Source organism: Salmo trutta, chromosome 4 (genome assembly GCF_901001165.1).
Source record: "Salmo trutta chromosome 4, fSalTru1.1, whole genome shotgun sequence".
In the NCBI taxonomy this organism is placed as follows: Eukaryota; Metazoa; Chordata; class Actinopteri; order Salmoniformes; family Salmonidae; genus Salmo; species Salmo trutta.
In genome coordinates, this window is record NC_042960.1 from 54,262,767 (window position 1) to 54,283,622 (window position 20,856).

General features: G+C 44.2%; 1 protein-coding gene across 6 annotated transcripts in view; it reads right to left on the minus strand.

Moving 5' to 3' along the window:
- Window positions 1–20,856, minus strand: part of LOC115192633 (protein unc-13 homolog A-like) — a 75,186-nt gene that overhangs the window by 22,477 nt on the left and 31,853 nt on the right. For all 6 annotated transcript variants that reach the window (XM_029751370.1, XM_029751369.1, XM_029751367.1 and 3 more), the window contains 14 exons: window positions 19,627–20,400; window positions 18,914–19,004; window positions 17,520–17,566; window positions 10,422–10,506; window positions 6,152–6,157; window positions 5,662–5,736; window positions 5,306–5,525; window positions 4,225–4,452; window positions 3,280–3,421; window positions 2,873–3,042; window positions 2,482–2,597; window positions 1,704–1,867; window positions 1,333–1,486; window positions 977–1,045 (listed from right to left, as the gene is read on the minus strand). In XM_029751370.1, the coding sequence (XP_029607230.1) occupies window positions 977–1,045; window positions 1,333–1,486; window positions 1,704–1,867; window positions 2,482–2,597; window positions 2,873–3,042; window positions 3,280–3,421; window positions 4,225–4,452; window positions 5,306–5,525; window positions 5,662–5,736; window positions 6,152–6,157; window positions 10,422–10,506; window positions 17,520–17,566; window positions 18,914–19,004; window positions 19,627–20,400 (2,341 nt within the window). The remainder of the gene's footprint in view (window positions 1–976; window positions 1,046–1,332; window positions 1,487–1,703; window positions 1,868–2,481; window positions 2,598–2,872; window positions 3,043–3,279; window positions 3,422–4,224; window positions 4,453–5,305; window positions 5,526–5,661; window positions 5,737–6,151; window positions 6,158–10,421; window positions 10,507–17,519; window positions 17,567–18,913; window positions 19,005–19,626; window positions 20,401–20,856) is intronic.

A 20,856-nucleotide genomic window follows, 5' to 3' on the forward strand; every position in this document is an offset into this window, starting at 1 on the left:
CAGCTGGCTGGTTATACGCCGCACCGGCAGAATAGAACAGCGGGGCATGGTAAGACAAGGAATATGTTCCGGGATTCCTCCAATGGCATTGAGCAGTACACCACATCAGTCATTGGCTTCATCAATAAATGCATCGATGACGTCGTCCCCACAGTGACCGTACGTACATACCCCAACCAGAAGCCATGGATTACAGGCAACATCCGCACTGAGCTAAATTCTAGAGCAGCTGCTTTCAAGGAGCGGGACTTATAAGAAATCCTGCTATGCCCTCCAACGAACCATCAAACAGGCAAAGCGTCAATATAGGACTAAGATCAAATCGTACTACACTGGCTCTGACGCTCGTCGGATGTGGCAGGTCATGGAAACCATTACAGACTACAAAGCGAAACACAGCCGAGAGCTGCCCAGTGACTCCTGAACACCTAACCAAATGGCTACCCAGACTATTTGCATTGTCCCCCCCTCCCTCTCTTTTACACCGCTGCTACTCTCTGTTGTTATCATCTATGCATAGTTACTTTAATAACTCTACCTACATGTACATATACCTCAACTAACCGGTGCTCCCGCACAATGACTCTGGACCAGTACCCCCCTGTATATAGTCTCACTATTGTTATTTTACTGCTGCTCTTTAATTACTTGTTACTTTTATTTCTTATTCTTATCCGTAAACGACATTGTTGGTTAGGTAAGTAAGCATTTCACTGTAAGGTCTACACCTGTTGTATTCGGCGCATCTGACTAATAAAATTGTATTTTATTTAATACGCAGATTTCTCACATTGATGCACATCTTATATCTGGTTACAGACCAGTTAACTAGGCCTAAGACTCCTAGACTTAGTGAGGAACAATATTAGCAGGCTAGTTAATTGGTTTTGCAAAAGAGATCTAGAGGTAGGTAAGGACACAGATCGAAAAACAGAGAGAGAGAGAAATATAAGAGAGAAAGTTAAGAGTAGCCTACCCGGTACATGGACAGATCAATCCTAAGGGAGTTGTGGAGTTGGTCTAGGAGCTTCACAAATCGTTCTTTCTGAAATAACAAAAATACGCCATAACGCATTAGCCTAAGAGCTAGCATATCCATTGGCTCACCTTAAACATTGAGTTGAGGCATTGCATCCTATTATGTATCTGTCCATCCCTCATTAATTGGTTAGTGCTATCCGGAATCCTTGTGACATCCCTACCCTAACCTTAACCTCTGCCCTTGCACTAAACTTAACAATAAACCTTACGTAACCTTAACCATATTACATTTAAACATCAATGGGGTAGGGATGTCCAAAAAAGGACCCTCATTAATTTGGGCCGACTCACCCCGAAGTTGGATGCGGCGAAACGGTCGGAGGCAGACACACTGTTGGTGGCCTGGGTGCTGTGGGCGTAGTAGGCATTGATGTTGGCCAGCAGGGTACTCATTACCGCCGGCACCCCAGGGCACATGTACTTAGACGACAGGCAGGCAAAGTGACTGTGGGAGAACACGCACACGGCATAAACATTATCACTTTAGTATTAATGAAGCTGCCCATGCATTCCCTTGTGATGTTTAGGGTGTACCACAGTATCATCCTAAACACAACCATACACTAGGTGTTCTCTCAAAACATCACATTACAATCTGGTAATGTGTATGCTATTGCTAAGTGTCACTGACAGGGTGTGTAGGGTACTACATTTGAGCTCACGTCATAGCCTGATAGATTGACTCCACTCCGTAGCGCATGGCAAACTCATCCACTATCTCCTGAGGAGTCTCATCAAAGTACACCTTCCACGCATCATCCCCTTTAGCATCAGGAATCTTCACAACGCCAGAGCTCTGCACATCTGTGACAAAGTGGAAGAGGTTCTGTAGGCAGAGCGAGAGAGGATGAAAGAGACGGGTTATTCAATCTAGACTATGATGTTAATGAGTTAAAGTTGCTAAGGCTGATTGAAGGCAGCTTTCATCATGATCTCTATGTGAATGTGTCTGAGCAGGAGAGCAGAGTAGAATACACACACTATCTATTTGACTGACTATCTGACTGGCTGACTATCTGACTGGCTGACTAACTATGTCCTGATATTGGACCAAGTAATGACTTGATATAGGGCAATGATCATTTAGCATAAACACTGTAAACAGTTCCATATTTGAAGAAGGTCAGAGTGAGAGATATTATCTGTGGTATTTTATATCTGATGTGGTATTTATCTTGATCGAGCAATGCAGGCGGTGACACCTTTATGGGATATTAACTTCTATTTCATCTGAAACAACAACTTCATTGAAAGACGGCTACATCAGTCAGCTAAATGAACCGAGATGACCGGGCTATTAACATCACTTAGCACCTGAAGGCAGGAGCATACACAGGCTCGCGTGCACGATCACACGCGCACACACAGACACACAGACACACACCACGCACGCACACGCGCGCGCACACACACACACACACACACACACACACAGCTTACCTCGTGCAGACAGGTGTATTGGACATGATATGGAGCGACTGTTTCCTCTCCTTTGATCTCTACATTGATGTGCATCCTGATGGCACCAGACACGGCTGACTTGTCTGTACGCTTGTCTGCAGAGAGGGACCAGACACAACTCTCAGTCAACACATACCACAGTCAACCTAACAACAACTATCTTTGATAAAGACCTCAACCATTATGATAATGACTCTTATATGAAATAAATCATTTTTAAAAGGATAGTTCACCCAAATTAGATCACCAAATTAACCTCATCGTATGGATACCTAGAAAGTAATTATATGGACCCGAAGTGTCAGAGGCTCAATGATTGGGTTTATTAGCTTAACGTGGTTATTTCCCCCTGTACTGTGACTGTACTGACCCAGGTTGTACCAGACGTCCATCTCTCCGCTCAGCGTGCGGACCTCGATGATGGTCTGACCCAGGAAGTCATCTGACTCCTTTTTGAACTTCTGCTTCACCCGAGACTTGATGTCATCATCCTCGTCCCACACCCTCACCTTGATCCGGTCCGAGGAGTTGTGGCACTCACTACAGAGAGAGAGAGGGGAGCGACAGGGAGAGGGGAGAGACAGAGAGAGAGAGAGACCCACCAATGCCATCCATTCACAATCTGTGAATACACAACCTTCAATGTTATTCCAGTCCAGTAATCCGTCAACGTGCCCTTGAGCAAGGCACTTAACCCTAATTGCTCCTGTAAGTGGCTCTGGATAAGAGTGTCAGCTAAATAACTAAATAAAAAAAGTACTTTCTCTCTCTACTCACAAGTTGAAGTTCTCCTCCCAGACAGGGTTGAGGTTTCCGTAGATGGTCTTGGTCCTCTTCTTGGTCTTTCCCACCTGGACCGTGACGTAGGGGTCACTGGAGCCAGTCTTATCCTTCGCCTGGAGGCCCTGGGCACACAGCACTGTGGGGAGGGAACAGGCGGCAGCATCAGGTGGTCAGTATGGCTGAATACTGCACTCATCATTGTTTCACTAGTGAGCACAGCGGTCAGTCTAGTTTAGAGGCTAATAGTATTAGTAGTAGTAATTCATTACATTTTTACCAGTAAGCTGTACTTGGCAGCTAAAAGCTGAATTGCAGTACACAGCACATACAAGTAAACAAATCTCAAGGTGCTTAAAAAGCAAAAAAATTGTCAATAAAATATGAACGACATGACTATATGTCTGGTCTACAAAGTTCAGAGTACTTCAAACCTCAAACAGATGGAGCGACAGTCAACAGGACAAGACTTGAGCAGAGCCTAGTTTACCTGGCTAGGTTGAGAGTTCTCCCTTCTACACACTCCCATTGACCTATTCTGGTTCTTTGCCTTCTTGCCTACAGACGAATATCTCAAATCCCTCTTCATATGGGACCGTTATCTAATCTGTCTCCTTCATGTCAGACAGTGACTCAATGGTCTACAGCACAGTATGACCTTTACAACAAATAGAGCTGGAACACAAACAAGCAAGAGGAGACAGGGTGGATGATGTGTTGTGATGGAGTCAGACTCCAAATGGCATCTGCCAGAGCTTTACAAATGGATGGTTCTGAACTCAAACTATTCACAAAGCGTCTCAAATTAGGAGTGCTGATCTAGGATCAGTTTTCCCTTTTAGATCATAATGAATAAGATTTTTCTTCTTCTGATTCTGATGTGGACCTGGTCCTAGATCAGCACTCTAACTCTGAAGCCCTGCTATCTTCTCTCTCTCTCACCTGTGATGCTGATCTTGGCCGACCACTTGGAGGTGCCGTCCAGTACGCTCTGTTTGATCTGCTTCATGTAGGTGACGTGAGTGGCTTTGACCATGGCAAACACCTCCTGGATCAGCTCAAAGATCTCCGGCTTGTTCCTCTCTCGGATCTTCATCCTGTCTTTTAGAACCATGATGATGTTCTGGGTTCTGTCCTCCGCCCCATGCTTAGAACTCTTCTCCGCTGCCCCTGAGGTAGACAAGAGAGATGAGGGTCAGATTTGATTTATTGAGTTACATGACAAATAAGGTCTTATGATGTATTATTCTACAGCAGGAATGGGCAACTGGCGGCATGTGGCCAGCGGCCCCTCTTTTGTAGGCCCCCGATTCAATTACCTAAAAATAAAAAAGATATGAGTTTGGACACACCTACTCATTCAAGGGTTTTTCTTTATTTTTACTATTTTCTACATTGTAGAATAATAGTGAAGACATCAAAACTAATAAATAACACATATGGAATCATGTAGTAACCAAAGAAGTGTTATTACTTAGAGATTCCTCTAAGTAACCACCCTTTGCCTTGATGACAACTTTGCACACTCTTGGCATTCTCTCAACCAGCTTCATGAGGTAGTCACCTGGAATGCATTTCAATTAACTTACAACTAACATACATAGTATAGAGTGTGATTTATCGATGAGTGCTCAGGTAGTATCTGCAGACCTGTGAAACGTTCACGAAGAGTTGGAAAGGGGGAGAGGATCTCAAGGAAAGACAAATGGCTTTTAATTTTTTTTTTATAACATTTTTTAAAGAAAAATAAAAGAGAGAGTGCCTGAGACTGCAGAGTGAGAGAATGGAGGACAAGGGGAGTGGGATGAGAGATGTAGGAGAGAGGAGGGAAGAGTCTGAAGTATGACAGTCAAAGGGGAATGCCAGACAGCCATTTAACATTCTTATCCAAAGCAGCTTACAGTCTGTAGTATCCCACACAGTTGGTGTTGTTAGTTTATGTTTTATCATTATATTATGTTTTAGCACCAACTGAACAAAACTTTACCACTCACTGAGAAACATTCAACATGGCTCTACTTACTTTGCAGGCAGTCAGCATTGAGTAGGTCCTGGCACTTATCGTGACATTTGACCCCGCACTCGGTGCACCTCATGCCCTGGCGGGCGATGCCCCACAGCAGCCCCTCACACTCATAGCAGTAGGTGGGTGTCGTGGCCGTCCACACCTCAAAGTTATGAGGCGTGGTGCAGGATATGGGGTAGATCAGAGCCTGTAGGGTCTTCTTGTACACATGGCTCTTCTACAAGAGAGGGAAACGTAGAGGACATATATACAGAGTCAAAGAATTAGTGGAATCTATGACTACATGGAGAGAGGGAAAAAGTTCACTATCTGGATATACTGAGAGTAGAGAAAAGAAAGAGCCAGAAACGCACCAGCTCCTCGTTATTGAGAGTGCTGGACGCCATAGCTGATGTGAACCCTGCCTTCCTGGAGTTCTGAGCCAGGGACTGAGGTAGGCCAGGCAGGGGACAGAAAGAAAGGAAGGAATTAATGACTGATTGAATGAAGAGATAAGATTAATATATAGTAGTTTTGTACATACTGCGATTGAAAAACATTCCATAAGCACTTTTACAACAAAGTGACAACTTCGATTTTGCTCAAAGAAAGAAGTCTATTTCTCTTGCTACTTACTTTAACATATTTTAACACAGTTTGGAAGAAATGACATCTCATTAAGGCAACAGGTCACAAAGCAGTCCAGCTGTATTCTCCCCAAGTGTATACAAGAAACAAGGGGTCATGTGTATCTGGAATGAAGTGCTTCTCTACACAAATTGCTATTCCCCTTGAGAGCAAACAAAGCCAGTACGTCTTAACAACATTCTCTTTTCATTTGGAATCAGTCACGGTGTTACTCACCATAGCCTTTAGCAGTACAGATGGAGGAAGGAAGAAGCAGGAAGAGAAACAAGTGTTAAAAGGGCCATATGTCAAACAACTCTAGCCACAGTCACAAACATGGCGACAATAGCATAGGGGTGATTTCAAAACAGATACAGAGTGATCGATCGTGATAAAAGTGCCAAGAGACAGAAAGATCACTATATCAGGGGAGAGTTATTCATTTTGTTGATGGAATACTGGGTGAGGGGAAAGGAGGGAGGACATTTCCATTCATTTAGATCTAGACCTATTAATCATGTGCCATGTAAACAACCAAAAAAATGGTGCTATCTAGAACCTAAGAGTAATTCAGCTGACCCTATAAAAGAACCCTTTGGAGAACCCTTTTTGGTTCCAGGTAGAACCCTTTTGTGTTCCATGTACAAACCTTTTCACAGAGGGTTCTACATGGAACCCAAAAGGGTTCTACCTGGAACCAAAAAGGGTCCTACCTGGAACCAAAAAGGGTTATCTTATGGGGACAGTCGAATAACCCTTTTGGAGTGTAGGACAAAAGCCCTTAGGAACAAAGTGGAAAACTCTGTACTTCCTTAACAATGATATGCGATGTTGAAGGATATACTCTATTTAAAACCCAGAGAGTTACAGGTGTAGGATTTCTAACTAAAATATATATTCAAAATTTAGAAAGAGCACTCTAATAGGCTACTTTGAAACAATGTAAGACATGCCTCATATGTATTAAAACATTCAGGTTTCAAACAATTAAGTATAACGTTTTCAAAATGCATACTGCCTCCAGCTCATTGCAAAGTGGTGTGTGGTGCGCTAATGAAGCCTTCCTGCCCTTGCTGTTTGATGCAGTGTTCATAACAACTGGAAACTCAAATCTCTGACTTCTGACTTCAGTGTGTTCAGGAGAACTGGGAACTGGCGAAAAAATGAGTTCCGACTGGGAAAAATAGTTTTGAACGGTCGGTCGTCCAACTCGGAAATCCAACTTGGGAATTCAGGCCTCTTTCTGAAGATCCGACTTTCTGACCTGAAGATCACTGACATCATGATTTGACCTCGTGTCCTAGTTGTCTTGAAAGCACCACAGGCAGCAGCTCTTGCGCTTCCTAACATATTTTCCACTCAAGGGCTCTGTATCTGTATGCTGGTTGCGTGTGATAAATAAGATGCATAACGAATATACTGTACATACGCACTAATTTAATTCCATACAATTATGCAAATGAACCTATAGACCGATAAGCACGACCAGTCCACCAATGAATAGGCTAAAAAGCATTATTTCACAATGAGATTTTTTCTTCTTCTCCCAGGACAATTTTATTTATCGGCTTTTCTATTTATTTTTTTATCGGACAAAAACCGGCTATTTCGGCTAATGGAAACACTGGTGTGTGTGTGTGTGTGTGTGTGTGTGCATGGGTGCTTACGTATCTGCATCTCCATGTGTGTGTTCATTCTCGTGCAAGTGTGTGGGTTGTACAGCCTGACAGTGAACTGGATTCATAGAGACAAAGTACTGAGCTATTTAGTCCTGTATGGTAATTCTTCATTCAAGTGCGCGGTGGAGCTGAGCAGGCCTCCAGCTTGTCAGAGCTATTCAATTCAAAGCCTAGAAGTCAGTTAAATTGGCAAGGGTGGATGGCACAAGGGCTAGGTCATCTATTTAGTGTGAGTATAATAGCCTAGTTAGCATCTGCTTTGACAACTACTCTACCGTTCAAAAGTTTGGGGTCACTTAGAAATGTCCTTGTTTTTGAAAGAAAGGCTACTTTTTTGTCCATTAAAATAACCTAAAATTGATCAGAAATACAGTGTAGACAATGTTGTAAATGGCTATTGTAGCTGGAAACTGCTGATTTTTAATGGAATATCTACATAGGCGTACAGAGGCCCATTATCAGCAACCATCACTCCTGTGTTCCAATGTCACGTTGTGTTAGCTAATCCAAGTTTATCATTTTAAAAGGCTAATTGATCATTAGAAAACCATTGTGCAATTATGTTAGCACAGCTGAAAAGTGTTGTCCTGATTAAAGAAGCAATAAAACTGGCCTTCTTTGGGTTCGATTACAGGCTCAAAATGGCCAGAAACAAAGACCTTTCTTCTGAAACTCGTCACACTATTCTTGTTCTGAGAAACGAAGGTTAGTCCATGTGAGAAATGTGTACTACTCCCTTCACAGAACAGCGCAAACTACCTCTAACCAGAATAGAAAGAGGAGTGGGAGGCCCCGGTGCACAACTGAGCAAGAGGACAAGTTCATTAGAGTGTCTAGTTTGAGAAACAACTGGCAGCTTCATTAAATAGTGCCCGCTACACCAGTCTCAACCTCAACAGTGAAGAGGCGACTCCGGAATGCTGGCCTTCTAGGCAGAGTTGCAAAGGAAAAGCCATATCTCAGACTGGTCAATAAAAAGAAAAGATTACGATGGGCAAAAAACAGACACTGGACAGAGATATACCGGGGGATATGCGTGAACAGCAACTTATGGAAAATAACAGCAGACACGTACATTTCCTCAGCAAAAACAATGTACTGAGCAAATGTCAAATTGGCTTTTTACCAAATTACCATATGTCAGACCACGCATTCATCTTGCAGACTCTAATTGACAAACAAACAAACCAAAACAAAGTCTTCTCATGCTTTGTTGATTTAAAAAAGCTTTCGACTCAATTTGGCATGAGGGTCTGCTATACAAATTGATGGAAAGTGGTGTTGGGGGAAAAACATAAAACATTTTAAAATCCAAGCACACAAACAACAAGTGTGCCTTAAAAATGTGCAAAAAACACACAGTTCTTTCCACAGGGCCGGGAGGTGAGACAGGGATGCAGCTTAAGCCCCACCCTCTTCAACATATATCAACAAATTGGCGAGGGCACTAGAACAGTCTGCAGCACCCGGCCTCATCCTACTAGAATCTGAAGTCAAATATCTACTGTTTGCTGATGATCTGGTGCTTCTGTCCCCAACCAAGGAGGGCCTACAGCAGCACCTAGATCTTCTGCACAGATTCTGTCTGACCTGGTCCCTGACAGTAAATCTCAGTAAGACACAAATAATGGTGTTCCAAACAAGGTCCAGTTGCCAGGACCACAAATACAAATTCCATCTAGACAACTTTGACCTAGAGCACACAAAAAACTATACATACCTCGGCCTAAACATCAGCGCCACAGGTAACTTCCATAAAGCTCTGAACGTGAGACAAGGCAAGAAGGGCCTTCTATGCCATCAAAATGAACATACAATTCGACATACCAATTAGGATCTGGCTAAAAATACTTGAATCAGTTATAGAACTCATTGCCCTTTTATGGTTGTGAGGTCTGGGGTTCGCTCACCATCCAAGAATTCACAAAATGGGACAAACACCAAATTGAGACTCTGCATGCAGAATTCTGCAAAATTATCCTCAGTGTTCAATGTAAAACACCAAATAATGCATGCAGAGCAGAATTAGGCCAATACCCGCTAATTAACAAAATCCAGAAAAGAGCCATTAAATTCTACAACCACCTAAAAAGAAGCGATTCCAAGACCTTCCATAACAAAGCCATCACCTACAGAGAAAGGAACCTGGAGAAGAGTCCACAAAGCAAGCTGGTCCTGGGGCTCTGTTCACAAACACAAACAGAACACACAGAGCCCCAGGACAGCGACACAATTAGACCCAACCAAATCATGAGAAAATAAAAGATAATTACTTGACACATTGGAAAGATTACACAGACCCACAAAGAATTTGAAACAAATACAATTTGATAAACTCCCATATCTATTGGGTGAAATACCACAGTGTGCAATCGCAGCAGCAAGATTGTGAGCCGTTGCCACAAGAAAAGGGCAACCAGTGAAGAACAAACACCATTGTAAATACAATCTATATTTTTGTTTATTTATTGTCCCTTTTGTGAGTAATGTTTACTGTTAATTTTTGATTATTTATTTTTATCTATTTCATTTGCTTTGGCAATGTAAACATATGAGAGAGAGAGAGAGAGAGAGAGAGAGAGAGAGAGAGAGAGAGAGAGAGAGAGAGAGAGAGAGAGAGAGAGAGAGAGAGAGAGAGAGAGAGAGAGAGAGAGAGAGAGAGAGAGAGAAGAGAGAGAGAGAGAGAGAGAGAGAGAGAGAGGAGAGAGAGAGAGAGAGAGGAGAGAGAGAGAGAGAGAGAGAGAGAGAGAGAGAGAGAGAGAGAGAGAGAGAGAGAGAGATAGATATGAATATCGAGTAAATATATTTAGTATATGGTCAGAACTTACACTGACCAGGTCCCTGACCAGAGGCATGGCTTTCCTCTTGCGGAGGTCCGGCATGCTGTCGATGCTATACAGCGCACCACCCACCCTGCATGGGGAGAAACCACACAAACACAGCACTCTTGTTATCACAACATCCTCATCACCACAACATCCTCATCACCACACCGTCCTCATCACCACAATATCTTCATTACCACAACATCCTCATCACCACAACATTAGAAACATTGTTTCTAATTTTGACAGAAAGTGGTTTCATTTCAAGTGTACTGTTAGCTAGCTAACATTAGCTGGCTGGGTCGCTAGCTAACGTTGTGTATGATCTTATTCTTCGTATCTCAGACACACTTGCTTGACTAGCCATAGAACCTGGGTGGTTAGCTACCTGCAGATTCATGCAGGGTAGTAATGTCATGAGTTGTGATTATGGTCCATTGTTTAGCTAGCTATCTTAACAAAAGACTCCACTCTAATTTAGACAAAGTATTTTCATTTCAAGTTAGTGTACTATTAGCTAGCTAGCTAACGTTAGCTGGCTGGCTCGCTAACTAACGTTACGTCATGCGTTGGGATTCATTGTTTACCTAGCTAGCTATCTAGCTACATTTCGCAACAAAAGACTCTCGTCTTAGTGTGCCAGAGCGCAGAATAACTGATTAATTTTTGAACGCTCAACACCCGTTGAATATGTCCAGTGTCAGTAAATGTCGGCAACAAAGCGTAATTCAATTGTTGCCAGCAGCACTGTTGGTTACCAATGCTCTGTGTAACATGAAAACTGCCTAAACCAGCTCTGCTAGGGTGAGTAAAATGGTCAGAGTGGGGTGTTCTCTCATTATGTGTCTGGAAGTAGATGGCCAATGTTAGTCAGTTAGCTTGGGTGCTTGACTGCGGTCAGAGCTTTCGGGAACAACCCTACTTATTGGCCAGAGCGTCCAGTGTGCGCTCTGAATGCGAAACACTCTGAATTTACAACTGGGCAATCTGACAGCACAGTTGCAGTCACCAACGCTCTGGAAAACATACTGTAACAGCCTAGCCAGCTCTGCTAGGGCGAGTAATGTTCAGTGAGCTGTTCTCTCTCTATTAGATGTCTGGAAGTAGCTGGCAAGTTAGTACAGAATACATGGATCAACCCTTAAAGAGATGGGTGTGGCTAAGGCTGGAGAGGGTGTGAACAATGCTGAATGGGTGTAAACAAAGAAGGACTCTCCAATAGTAGTACCAAAACATTGAAAGACGGTTTTCTCAAAAGTGAGTTTACAAGTTGATCAAACTTCAAAGCAGAATTACTTTCCCATTGTTTCCTCAAATGCAGTGTATGATATACAATTTTGTAGCTCTGAGTCTCTACTTTTATCCAATGTAAAAAACAGAATTTAAATGTTGCTACATAAGACCTAATCCAGGTGGTGAGTCACACATAGACACACTGAAAATTAGAGAAACAGATCCTCCAACTTGGTCCCAGATCCGTTTCGGCTGTATAGCCATGTTTGTATGACAATGACCATAGGCAACGCAGGTAGCCTAGTGGTTAGAGTGTTGGGCCAATAACCAAAAGGTTGCTGGATTGAATCCCTGAGCTGACATGGTAAAAACCTGTTGTTCTGCCCTTGAACAAGGCAGTTAACCCACTGATCCCTGGGCGCTGAATACGTGGATGTCAATTATGGCAGCCCCCCGCACCTCTCTAACTCAGAGGGGTTGGGTTAAATGCAGAAGACACATTTCAGTTGAATGCATTTTTGTACAACTGACTAGGTATCCCCCTTTCCCTAATAGATCTGGGACCAACTTAACTTCAACTATTTGCTCAAAATGTCATGCAGATCTGTATTATTCCATGTTGTGAAGCTTTATAGCTCATCACTAAGCTAAGGACCCTGGGACTAAACACCTCTCTCTGCAACTGGATCCTGGACTTCCTGACGGGCCATTCCTAGGTGGTAAAGATAGGCAACAACACATCTGATACGCTGATCCTCAACATGGGGGCCCCTCAGGGGCGCGATCTTAGCCCCCTCCTTTACTCCCTGTTCACCCATGACTGCATGGCCAAACATGACTCCAACACCAGCATTAAGTTTGCAGACAACACAACGGTGGTAGGCCTGATCACTGACAACAATGAGACAGCCTAAAGGGAGGAGGTCAGAGAACTGGCAGTGTGGTGCCAGGACAACAACCTCTCCTTTAACGTGATCAAGACAAAGAAGATGATCGTGGACTACAGGAAAACGAGGGCCGAGCACGCCCCCATTCACATCGATGGGGCTGTAGTGTAGCAGGTCGAGAGCTTCAAATTACTAGGTGTCCACATCCCTAAGGAATTATCATGGTCCACACACACCAACACAGTCGTGAAGAGGGCACAACAACGCCTATTCCCCCTCAAGAGACTGAAAAGATTTAGAAGGGGTCGTCAGATCTTCAAAATGTTCTACAGCTGCGCCATCGAGAGCATCCTGACTGGTTGCATCACTGCCTGGTATGGCAACTGCTTGGCATCCAACGGCGAGGCGTTACAGAGGGTAATGCGTATGGCCCAGTACATCACTGGGGCCAAGCATCCTACCATCCAGGACCTCTATACCAGGCGGTGTCAGAGGAAGACTCCAGCCACCCTAGTCATAGACTGTTCTCTCTGCTACCGCATGGCAAGCGGTACCGGAGCACCAAGTCTAGGTCCAAAAGGCTCCTGAACAGCTTCTACACTGAAGCCATAAGACTGCTGAACAGTTAATCAAATGGCTACTCTGACTATTTGCATTGACCCCCCCCCTTTTTTTATGCTGCTGCTACTCGCTGTTTATTATCTATGCATAATCACTTTACCCCTACCTGCAGTACATGTACATATTACCTAAATTACATCGACTAACCTGTACCCTCGCACATTGACTCAGTACTGGTACCCCTGTATATAGCCTCGTTATTGTTATTTTATTGTGTTACTTTCTTTTTACTTATTTCGTAAATATTTTCTTAACTCTTTTTTTTTTTACTGCATTGTAGGGTTACGGACTTATAAGTAAGCATTTCACGGTAAGGTGTTGTTTTCGGAGCATGTGACAAATACAATTTGATTTGATTAATATTGGTTTATTGGTTAATTCTGATCCCCATTAGCTTTTGCAGAAGCAGCGGCTATTCTTCCTGGGGTCAACAAAAAACACACGACATGACAAGTAACAAACCACTGATAGACAAGGACAGTCACACACATGTAGAATACAATGATACAAATAATACAACTAACACAACTATTATCAAAACAAATCAAAGCAAATTTTATTGGTCACATACACGTATCTAGCAGATGTTATTGCGGGTGTAGAGAAATGCTTGTGCTTCTAGCTCTGACAGTGCAGTAATATCTAACAAGTAATATCTAACAGTTTCACAACATATACCCAAAATACATGTACATCTACATAAGGAATGGATTAAGAATATATATACAGTAGATGTCGGAAGTTTACATACACTTAGGTTGGAGTCATTAAAACTCGTTTTTCAACCCCTCCACAAATTTCTTGTTAACAATCTATAGTTTTGGTAAGTCAGTTAGGACATCTACTTTGTGCATGACACAAGTACATTTTTCCAACAATTGTTTACAGACACATTGAGTTATATGTGAAATAATCTATCACAATTCCAGTGGGTCAGAAGTTTACATACACTAAGTTGACTGTGCCTTTAAACAGCTTGGAAAATTCCAGAAAATGATGTCATGGCTTTAGAAGCTTCTGATAGGCTAATTGACATCATTTGAGTTAATTGGAGATGTACCTGTGAATGTATTTCAAGGCCTACCTTTAAACTTGCAACTGCACATGGGGACAAAGATCATACTTTTTGGAGAAATGTCCTCTAGTCTGATGAAACAAAAATAGAACTGTTTGGCCATACCAAAATCAAATCAAATCAAATCAAATTTTATTGGTCACATACACATGGTTAGCAGATGTTAATGCGAGTGTAGCGAAATGCTTGTGCTTCTAGTTCCGACCATGCAGTAATATCTAACAAGTAATCTAACCTAACAATTTCACAACAACTACCTTATACACACAAGTGTAAAGGAATGAATAAGAATATGTACATAAAAATATATGAATGAGCGATGGCCGAACGGCATAGGCAAGATGCAGTAGATGGTATAGAGTACAGTATATACATATGAGATGAGTAATGTAGGGTATGTAAACATTATATAAAGTGGCATTATTTAAAGTGGCTAGTGATAAGTATGTAAAAATTGGATGTAATAAACGTATTTCCCTCATTAAAATGCACATTTTATAACATTTTTGACATGCGTTTCTCTGGATTTTTGTTTTGTTTTTCTGTCTCTCACTGTTCAAATAAACCTACCATTAAAATTATAGACTGATAATTTCATTGTCAGTGTGCAAACGTACAAAATCAGCAGGGGATCAAATACTTTTTTCCCTCACTGTAGGTCTGTTATTGTGGGCTCTGTTTTTGTATTGCATTTATTATATGTTGAGTAAAATATGTTTATTTACTCTTATCTGCTGTCCTGCTGTCCTACACCAGCTACACATAGACCTCCTGACAGTGGAGTGCAGTTTATACATATGAGATGAGTAATGATTGATACGGAACATTATTAAAGTGGATAGTGATCCATTTCTAAAAATGGCCAGTGATTCCTAATCTATGTCTAGAGGCAGCCGCCTCTGATGTGCTAGTGATGTGCTAGTTTAACAGTCTGATGGCCTTGAGATAGAAGCTGTTTTTCAGTCTCTCGTTCCCAGCTTTGATGCATGCACCTGTACTGACCTCACCTTGTGGATGATAGTGGGGTGAACAGTTAGCGGCTTTGGTGGTTGTTGTCCGTGATGATCTTTTTGTCCTTCCTATGGCATCGGGTGCTGTAGGTGTCCAGGAGGGCGGGAAGTTTCACCCCGGTAATATGTTGGGCAGACCGCACCACCATCTGGAGAGCTTTGCGGTTGTGGGCGTGCAGTTGCCGTATCAGGTGGTGATACAGCCTGACAGGATGCTCTCAATTGTGCATCTGTAGAAGTTTGAGGGTTTTAGGTGACAAGCCAAATTTCTTCAGCCTCCTGAGGTTGAAGAGGCGCTGGCACTGTTGCGCCTTCTTCACCACACTGTCTGTGTGGGTGGACCATTTCAGTTTGTCAGTGATGTGTACGCCGAGGAACTTGAAGCTTTCGACCTTTTCCACTGCGGTCCCATAGATGTAGATGGGGGGGGGGGGCTCCCTCTAGTGTTTCTGCTGTTTTCTGAACTCCACGATCATCTCCTTAGTTTTGTTGACGTTGAGTGAGAGGTTATTTTCCTGGCACCACACTCCCAGAGCCCTCACCTCCTCCCTGTAGGCTGTCTCATCATTGATGGTAATCAAGCCTACTACTGTTGTGTCGACTGCAAACTTGTTGATTGAGTTGGAGGCGTGCTTGGCCACGCAATCATGGGTGAACAGGGAGTACCAGAGGGGGCTGAGCACGCACCCTTGTGCGGCCCCAGTGTTGAGGATCAGTGAAGTGGAGGTGTTGTTTCCTACCTTCACCACCTGGGGGCGACCCGTCAGGAAGTCCAGAACCCAGTTGCACAGGGCAGGGTTCAGACACAGGGCCTTGAGTCGTTGAACTGGGACTCAACCTTGTCCCTATATCGATGTTTAGCCTGCTTGATTGCTTTGCGCAGGGAATAACTTCACTGTTTGTATTCTTCCATTCTTCTTGCCCTGGTTAAATGCGGTGGTTCGCGCTTTTAATTTTGCGCGAACGCTCCCACCTATCCACGGTTTCTGGTTGGGGTAGGTTTTAATAGTCACAGTGGGTACAACATCTCCTATGCACTTCTTGATAAACTCATTCATCGTATCGGTACTTGTGTCGATATTATTTTCTGAAGCTACTCTGAACATATCCCAGTCGACGTGATCAAAACAATCTTGAAGCGTGGATTCCGATTGGTCAGACCAGCGTTGAAAAGTCCTTACCATGGGTGCTTCCTGTGTGAGTGTCTGTCTATAGGAGGGGAGGAGCAAGATGGAATTGTGGTCTGATTTGCCGAATGGGGGGCGGGGGAGGGCCTTATATGCATTCTGGAAGGTAGTATAGCAATGGTCGAGCGTTTTAGCAGCACGAGTACAACAATCAATATGTTGACAGACTTTCGGGGGCCTTTTTCCTCAAATTTACTTTGTTAAAATCCCCAGCAACAATAGATGCAGCCTCAGGATATGTGGTTTCCAGTTCACATAAAGTCCAGTGGAGTTCTTTGAGGGCCGTCGTGGTATCCGCTTTGAGGGATATAGACTGCTTTGGCTATAATTGACGAAAATTATCTCGGGAGAAAGTACGGTTGGAATCTGATTGTGAGATATTCTAGGTCTTGTGAATAGAAGGACTTGAGTTCCTGTATGTTATCACAGTTACACCATAAGTCGCTAATCATTAAACATATACCTCCACCCTTCTGCTTCCCGGAGAGATGTTTGTTCCTGTCGGTGCAATGTACTGAGAACCCAACTGGCTTTACAGAGTTTTGAGAGAGCCATGTTTCTGTGAAACAGAGTAGGTTACAATCCCTGGAGTCTCTCTGAAAAGCAACTCTCGCCTTGAGCTCATCAATTTTATTATCCAGAGATTGGACATTAGCGAGTAAAATACTCAGGAGTGGTGGGTGGTGTGCACGCTTCCTAAGTCGGACCAGAAGACCGCCTCGAGTACCTCTCCTTTGCCGGCGTTGTTTTGGGTCAGCCTCTGGAATAATTTAAATTGCTCTGGGGAGAGCAAACAAGGGATCCGCTCCAGGGAAGTTGTAATCCTGGTTGTAATGCTGGAATTTCTGGTGAGTTACCGCCGCTCTAATATCCAATAGTTCTTCCCGGCTGTAAGTAATGACACAAAACAATTCCTGAGCTAATAATGTAACAAATAGTACAAAAACAAACAAAATACTGCAGAGTTGCTTAAGAGCTAGTCGCGATGCTGCCATCTCCGTCGGCGCAATCATCCGTCGGCGCCATCATTACGCCATCATCATACAGCTATTATCATGTACGTTGGTGTGATATTGACAGACACTTACCCTGCTGATAGCAACAGGGAGCAAATCCCAACTGACTCCCCCCGAGCCTGTGGAGAGAGGGGGGAGACAGGTGGAGGAGTGATTGGCACATAGTACCCCTGGAAATTGTTTTATTAGGTCTACTACATCACACCCCTAGCTGTCTGTCTGTAGCTGTCTGTCTGCCCCTAGCTGTCTGTCTGCCCCTAGCTGTCTGTCTGCCCCTAGCTGTCTGTCTGGCCCCAGCTGTCTGTCTGGCCCCAGCTGTCTGTCTGGCCCCAGCTGTCTGTCTGGCCCTACCTAGCTGTCTGTCTGTCTGGCCCTACCTAGCTGTCTGTCTGTCTGGCCCTACCTAGCTGTCTGTCTGTCTGGCCCTACCTAGCTGTCTGTCTGTCTGGCCCTACCTAGCTGTCTGTCTGGCCCTACCTAGCTGTCTGTCTGGCCCTACCTAGCTGTCTGTCTGCCCCTACCTAGCTGTCTGTCTGCCCCTACCTAGCTGTCTGTCTGCCCCCAGCTGTCTGCCCCCAGCTGTCTGCCCCCAGCTGTCTGCCCCTAGCGATCTAACTGTTAGTGACAACGATGTAGTCATGACACACGGCTAGTCAGTTTATCTAGTCTACCCCAGTTTGTTACTATAAAATCAAGAAAGATGTGTTTCATTGGGGGGAAAAAGAAACCCTAATGTCAGCCATAAAACACAGGAGAGAGACAAGAGAGCGTTGTCGGGGGGGATTTCGCTGTCCATTAACGTTAGTCGGGAGGCCTTTGTGTTTGAAGGCCATGGTTGAAAGTGGATTTGTGACAGATCCTTATCTGAGCTAACATTCCAGTAATTGCATCTGTGCTCTTTTTCTCTCTGTGTGTTTAGAGCATGACACAACACTGACATTCACGTCATCATCACTCGCAGCACTCATGACCCACCACGAACACACCCACCTGGCAGTTGACTCCAGCCCTGGCCAATCAGAACGGACAACATTCAAATCGCTACGGAAGTGGCAAAAAAACAAACAAACGGGGATAAACAAACACAAATTATCTTAACAAAATAAAGCCAGGCAAAAAGAACCCCAGGATTACAATTTACAGAGTAATAGAAGGTGACATGAATGACAGACCACCAAAGGATTGAGAAGTGAATGAAAGAAAGTTGAAAGGGCAAAGATGTCAGAAGAGAAACCTCAGGCAGGGACATATGAAGGAGTGACAGCATTATGGCGAGAAACAGAGAGAGCAGCCACATAGTTTCCATACACATCCACATGCACACACACACATACAAGTATACACACACACACACACACACACACATACACACACACACAGACACACACGCACACACACACACACGCGCACACACACACACACACACACACACACACACAGATACACATACACACAGGCTGTCTCACCTGCTGCAGCTGTAGTCGGACCTTGCTGCAGAGCCGTTGCCAGTTGGCCCTAGCCCTCTCTGGACCAGGCTCCATGATGGGCCTCTGATAGCTAGGAGAGGAATTAACAAGAGTATTCAGACTGAAGCTCATTCATTGTGAAGATATTTACATGTTAGAAAAGAATGTCACTTTTTTTATAGGCAGTAGTGGCTAGTAACGGATACTAATAAAACTGTAGAATAATGTATTGTGTAAATAGTATGTAGTGTATATGTATATGTAGTGTATATGTTGTGTGTATGTAGTGTGTATAAGTAGTAAATATGTAGTGTGTGTATACAGTATTTAGTGTATATGTAGGCTGTATACCGTATGTAGTGTTTATATGTAGTGTGTATACAGTATGTAGTGTGTATATGTAGTGTGTATATGTAGAAGATGTAGTGAAGTGAATACTTGTTACAGTAGTATATGAGAAGGTGCCCTTGCTACATTACACACTCTTAGAAAAAAAGGTGCTATCTAGAACCTAAAAGGGTTCTTTGGCTGTCCCCATAGGAGAACCCTTTGAAGAACCTTTTTTTGGTTCCAGGTAGAATCAGTTTGATTCCAGGTAGAAGCCTTTAGGTTCCATGTAGAACCATTTTTGGTTGCAGGTAGAACACTTTTGGTTCCAGGTAGAACCCTTTTGGAACCGTTTTTTTCTAAGAGTGCAATAGGGGAGGGTTCACCTGACGACCGGGGTCTCAATCTTCTCTGGGGGGACTTCTGCTGGGAGGCTCTCTACGACAGGGACCTCCTCTAAAGTCAGAGGCTCCTCCACTTGGATGTCTAGGTGGATGTCATCCAGGGCATCAGACACCGGAGGCTGGGTATCTGGAGCAGGGGGCTGGGTTGTGGGCGCCGGGGGCTGGATGAGGGATGGATGGATCATTGGGGTGAAGGTAGGCTTGGTGGAGGCTGTGGTGACAGGGAGCTGGAAAGGGAGCATTGAGTGGGATTGAGTGGTGGGGGCCAGGGAAGAGGGAGCCAGGGTGGGGGGTTGTGGCTGCTGCTCTCTCAGGGAGGCCTGTTTCTCCAGAGGAGGCCTGGCAATGGAGGCCTTGGGGGCCAGCGTGGAAACCGTGCTTGTAGGGGAGGGGGTGTAGTGCAGCTCCTCGCTTAGCGTGCTTTCCAGAGGGTAGAGGTCTTCATCTTCCTCGTACACCATCTCCTCCTCTCTCTCATAGTCGTACTCCCCCTCTCCATCTTTGGGCTTGTAAAGCTCACCCTCCTCCTTGTCATCTTTGATGTAGCCCCCCTCGTCACTGTACACCTCCTCGGGCACGTCGGGATCCCAGCCGTAGCTGACAGAAGAGTGACAGGAGTGGTAGGCGTCGTTCTCATCGTAGAGCTCCACAGAGCCCCTCATGTTCCCCTCGACCTCTGGGCCAAACTCCTCACTGAGCTGGGAGCTGCCTTGACTCAGCTCCCCAGAGGAGGCATAGTGACTGCTGCCTGTAGGACTGTAGACACATGGACACTCAGAACACAATAACACTTCAACACTGCAACTCACATCAATGTGGCACAATTGTTCCCCTATGTCTCCAGACCGGGGATGAAACACTATAAACACTAAAGAACCAAAGTCGCCCCATAGAGAGCATGTTAAGGTGACATATTGGGATAAGGAGCTAGAGTGGGGACCAGAGGGCATGTAAAGGTGACATATTGGGATAAGGAGCCAGAGTGGGGACCAGAGGGCATGTTAAGGTGACATATTGGGATAAGGTGCTAGTGTGGGGACCAGAGGGCATGTAAAGGTGACATATTGGGATAAGGAGCCAGAGTGGGGACCAGAGGGCATGTTAAGGTGACATATTGGGATAAGGAGCCAGAGTGGGGACCAGAGGGCATGTTAAGGTGACATATTGGGATAAGGAGCTAGAGTGGGGACCAGAGGGCATGTAAAGGTGACA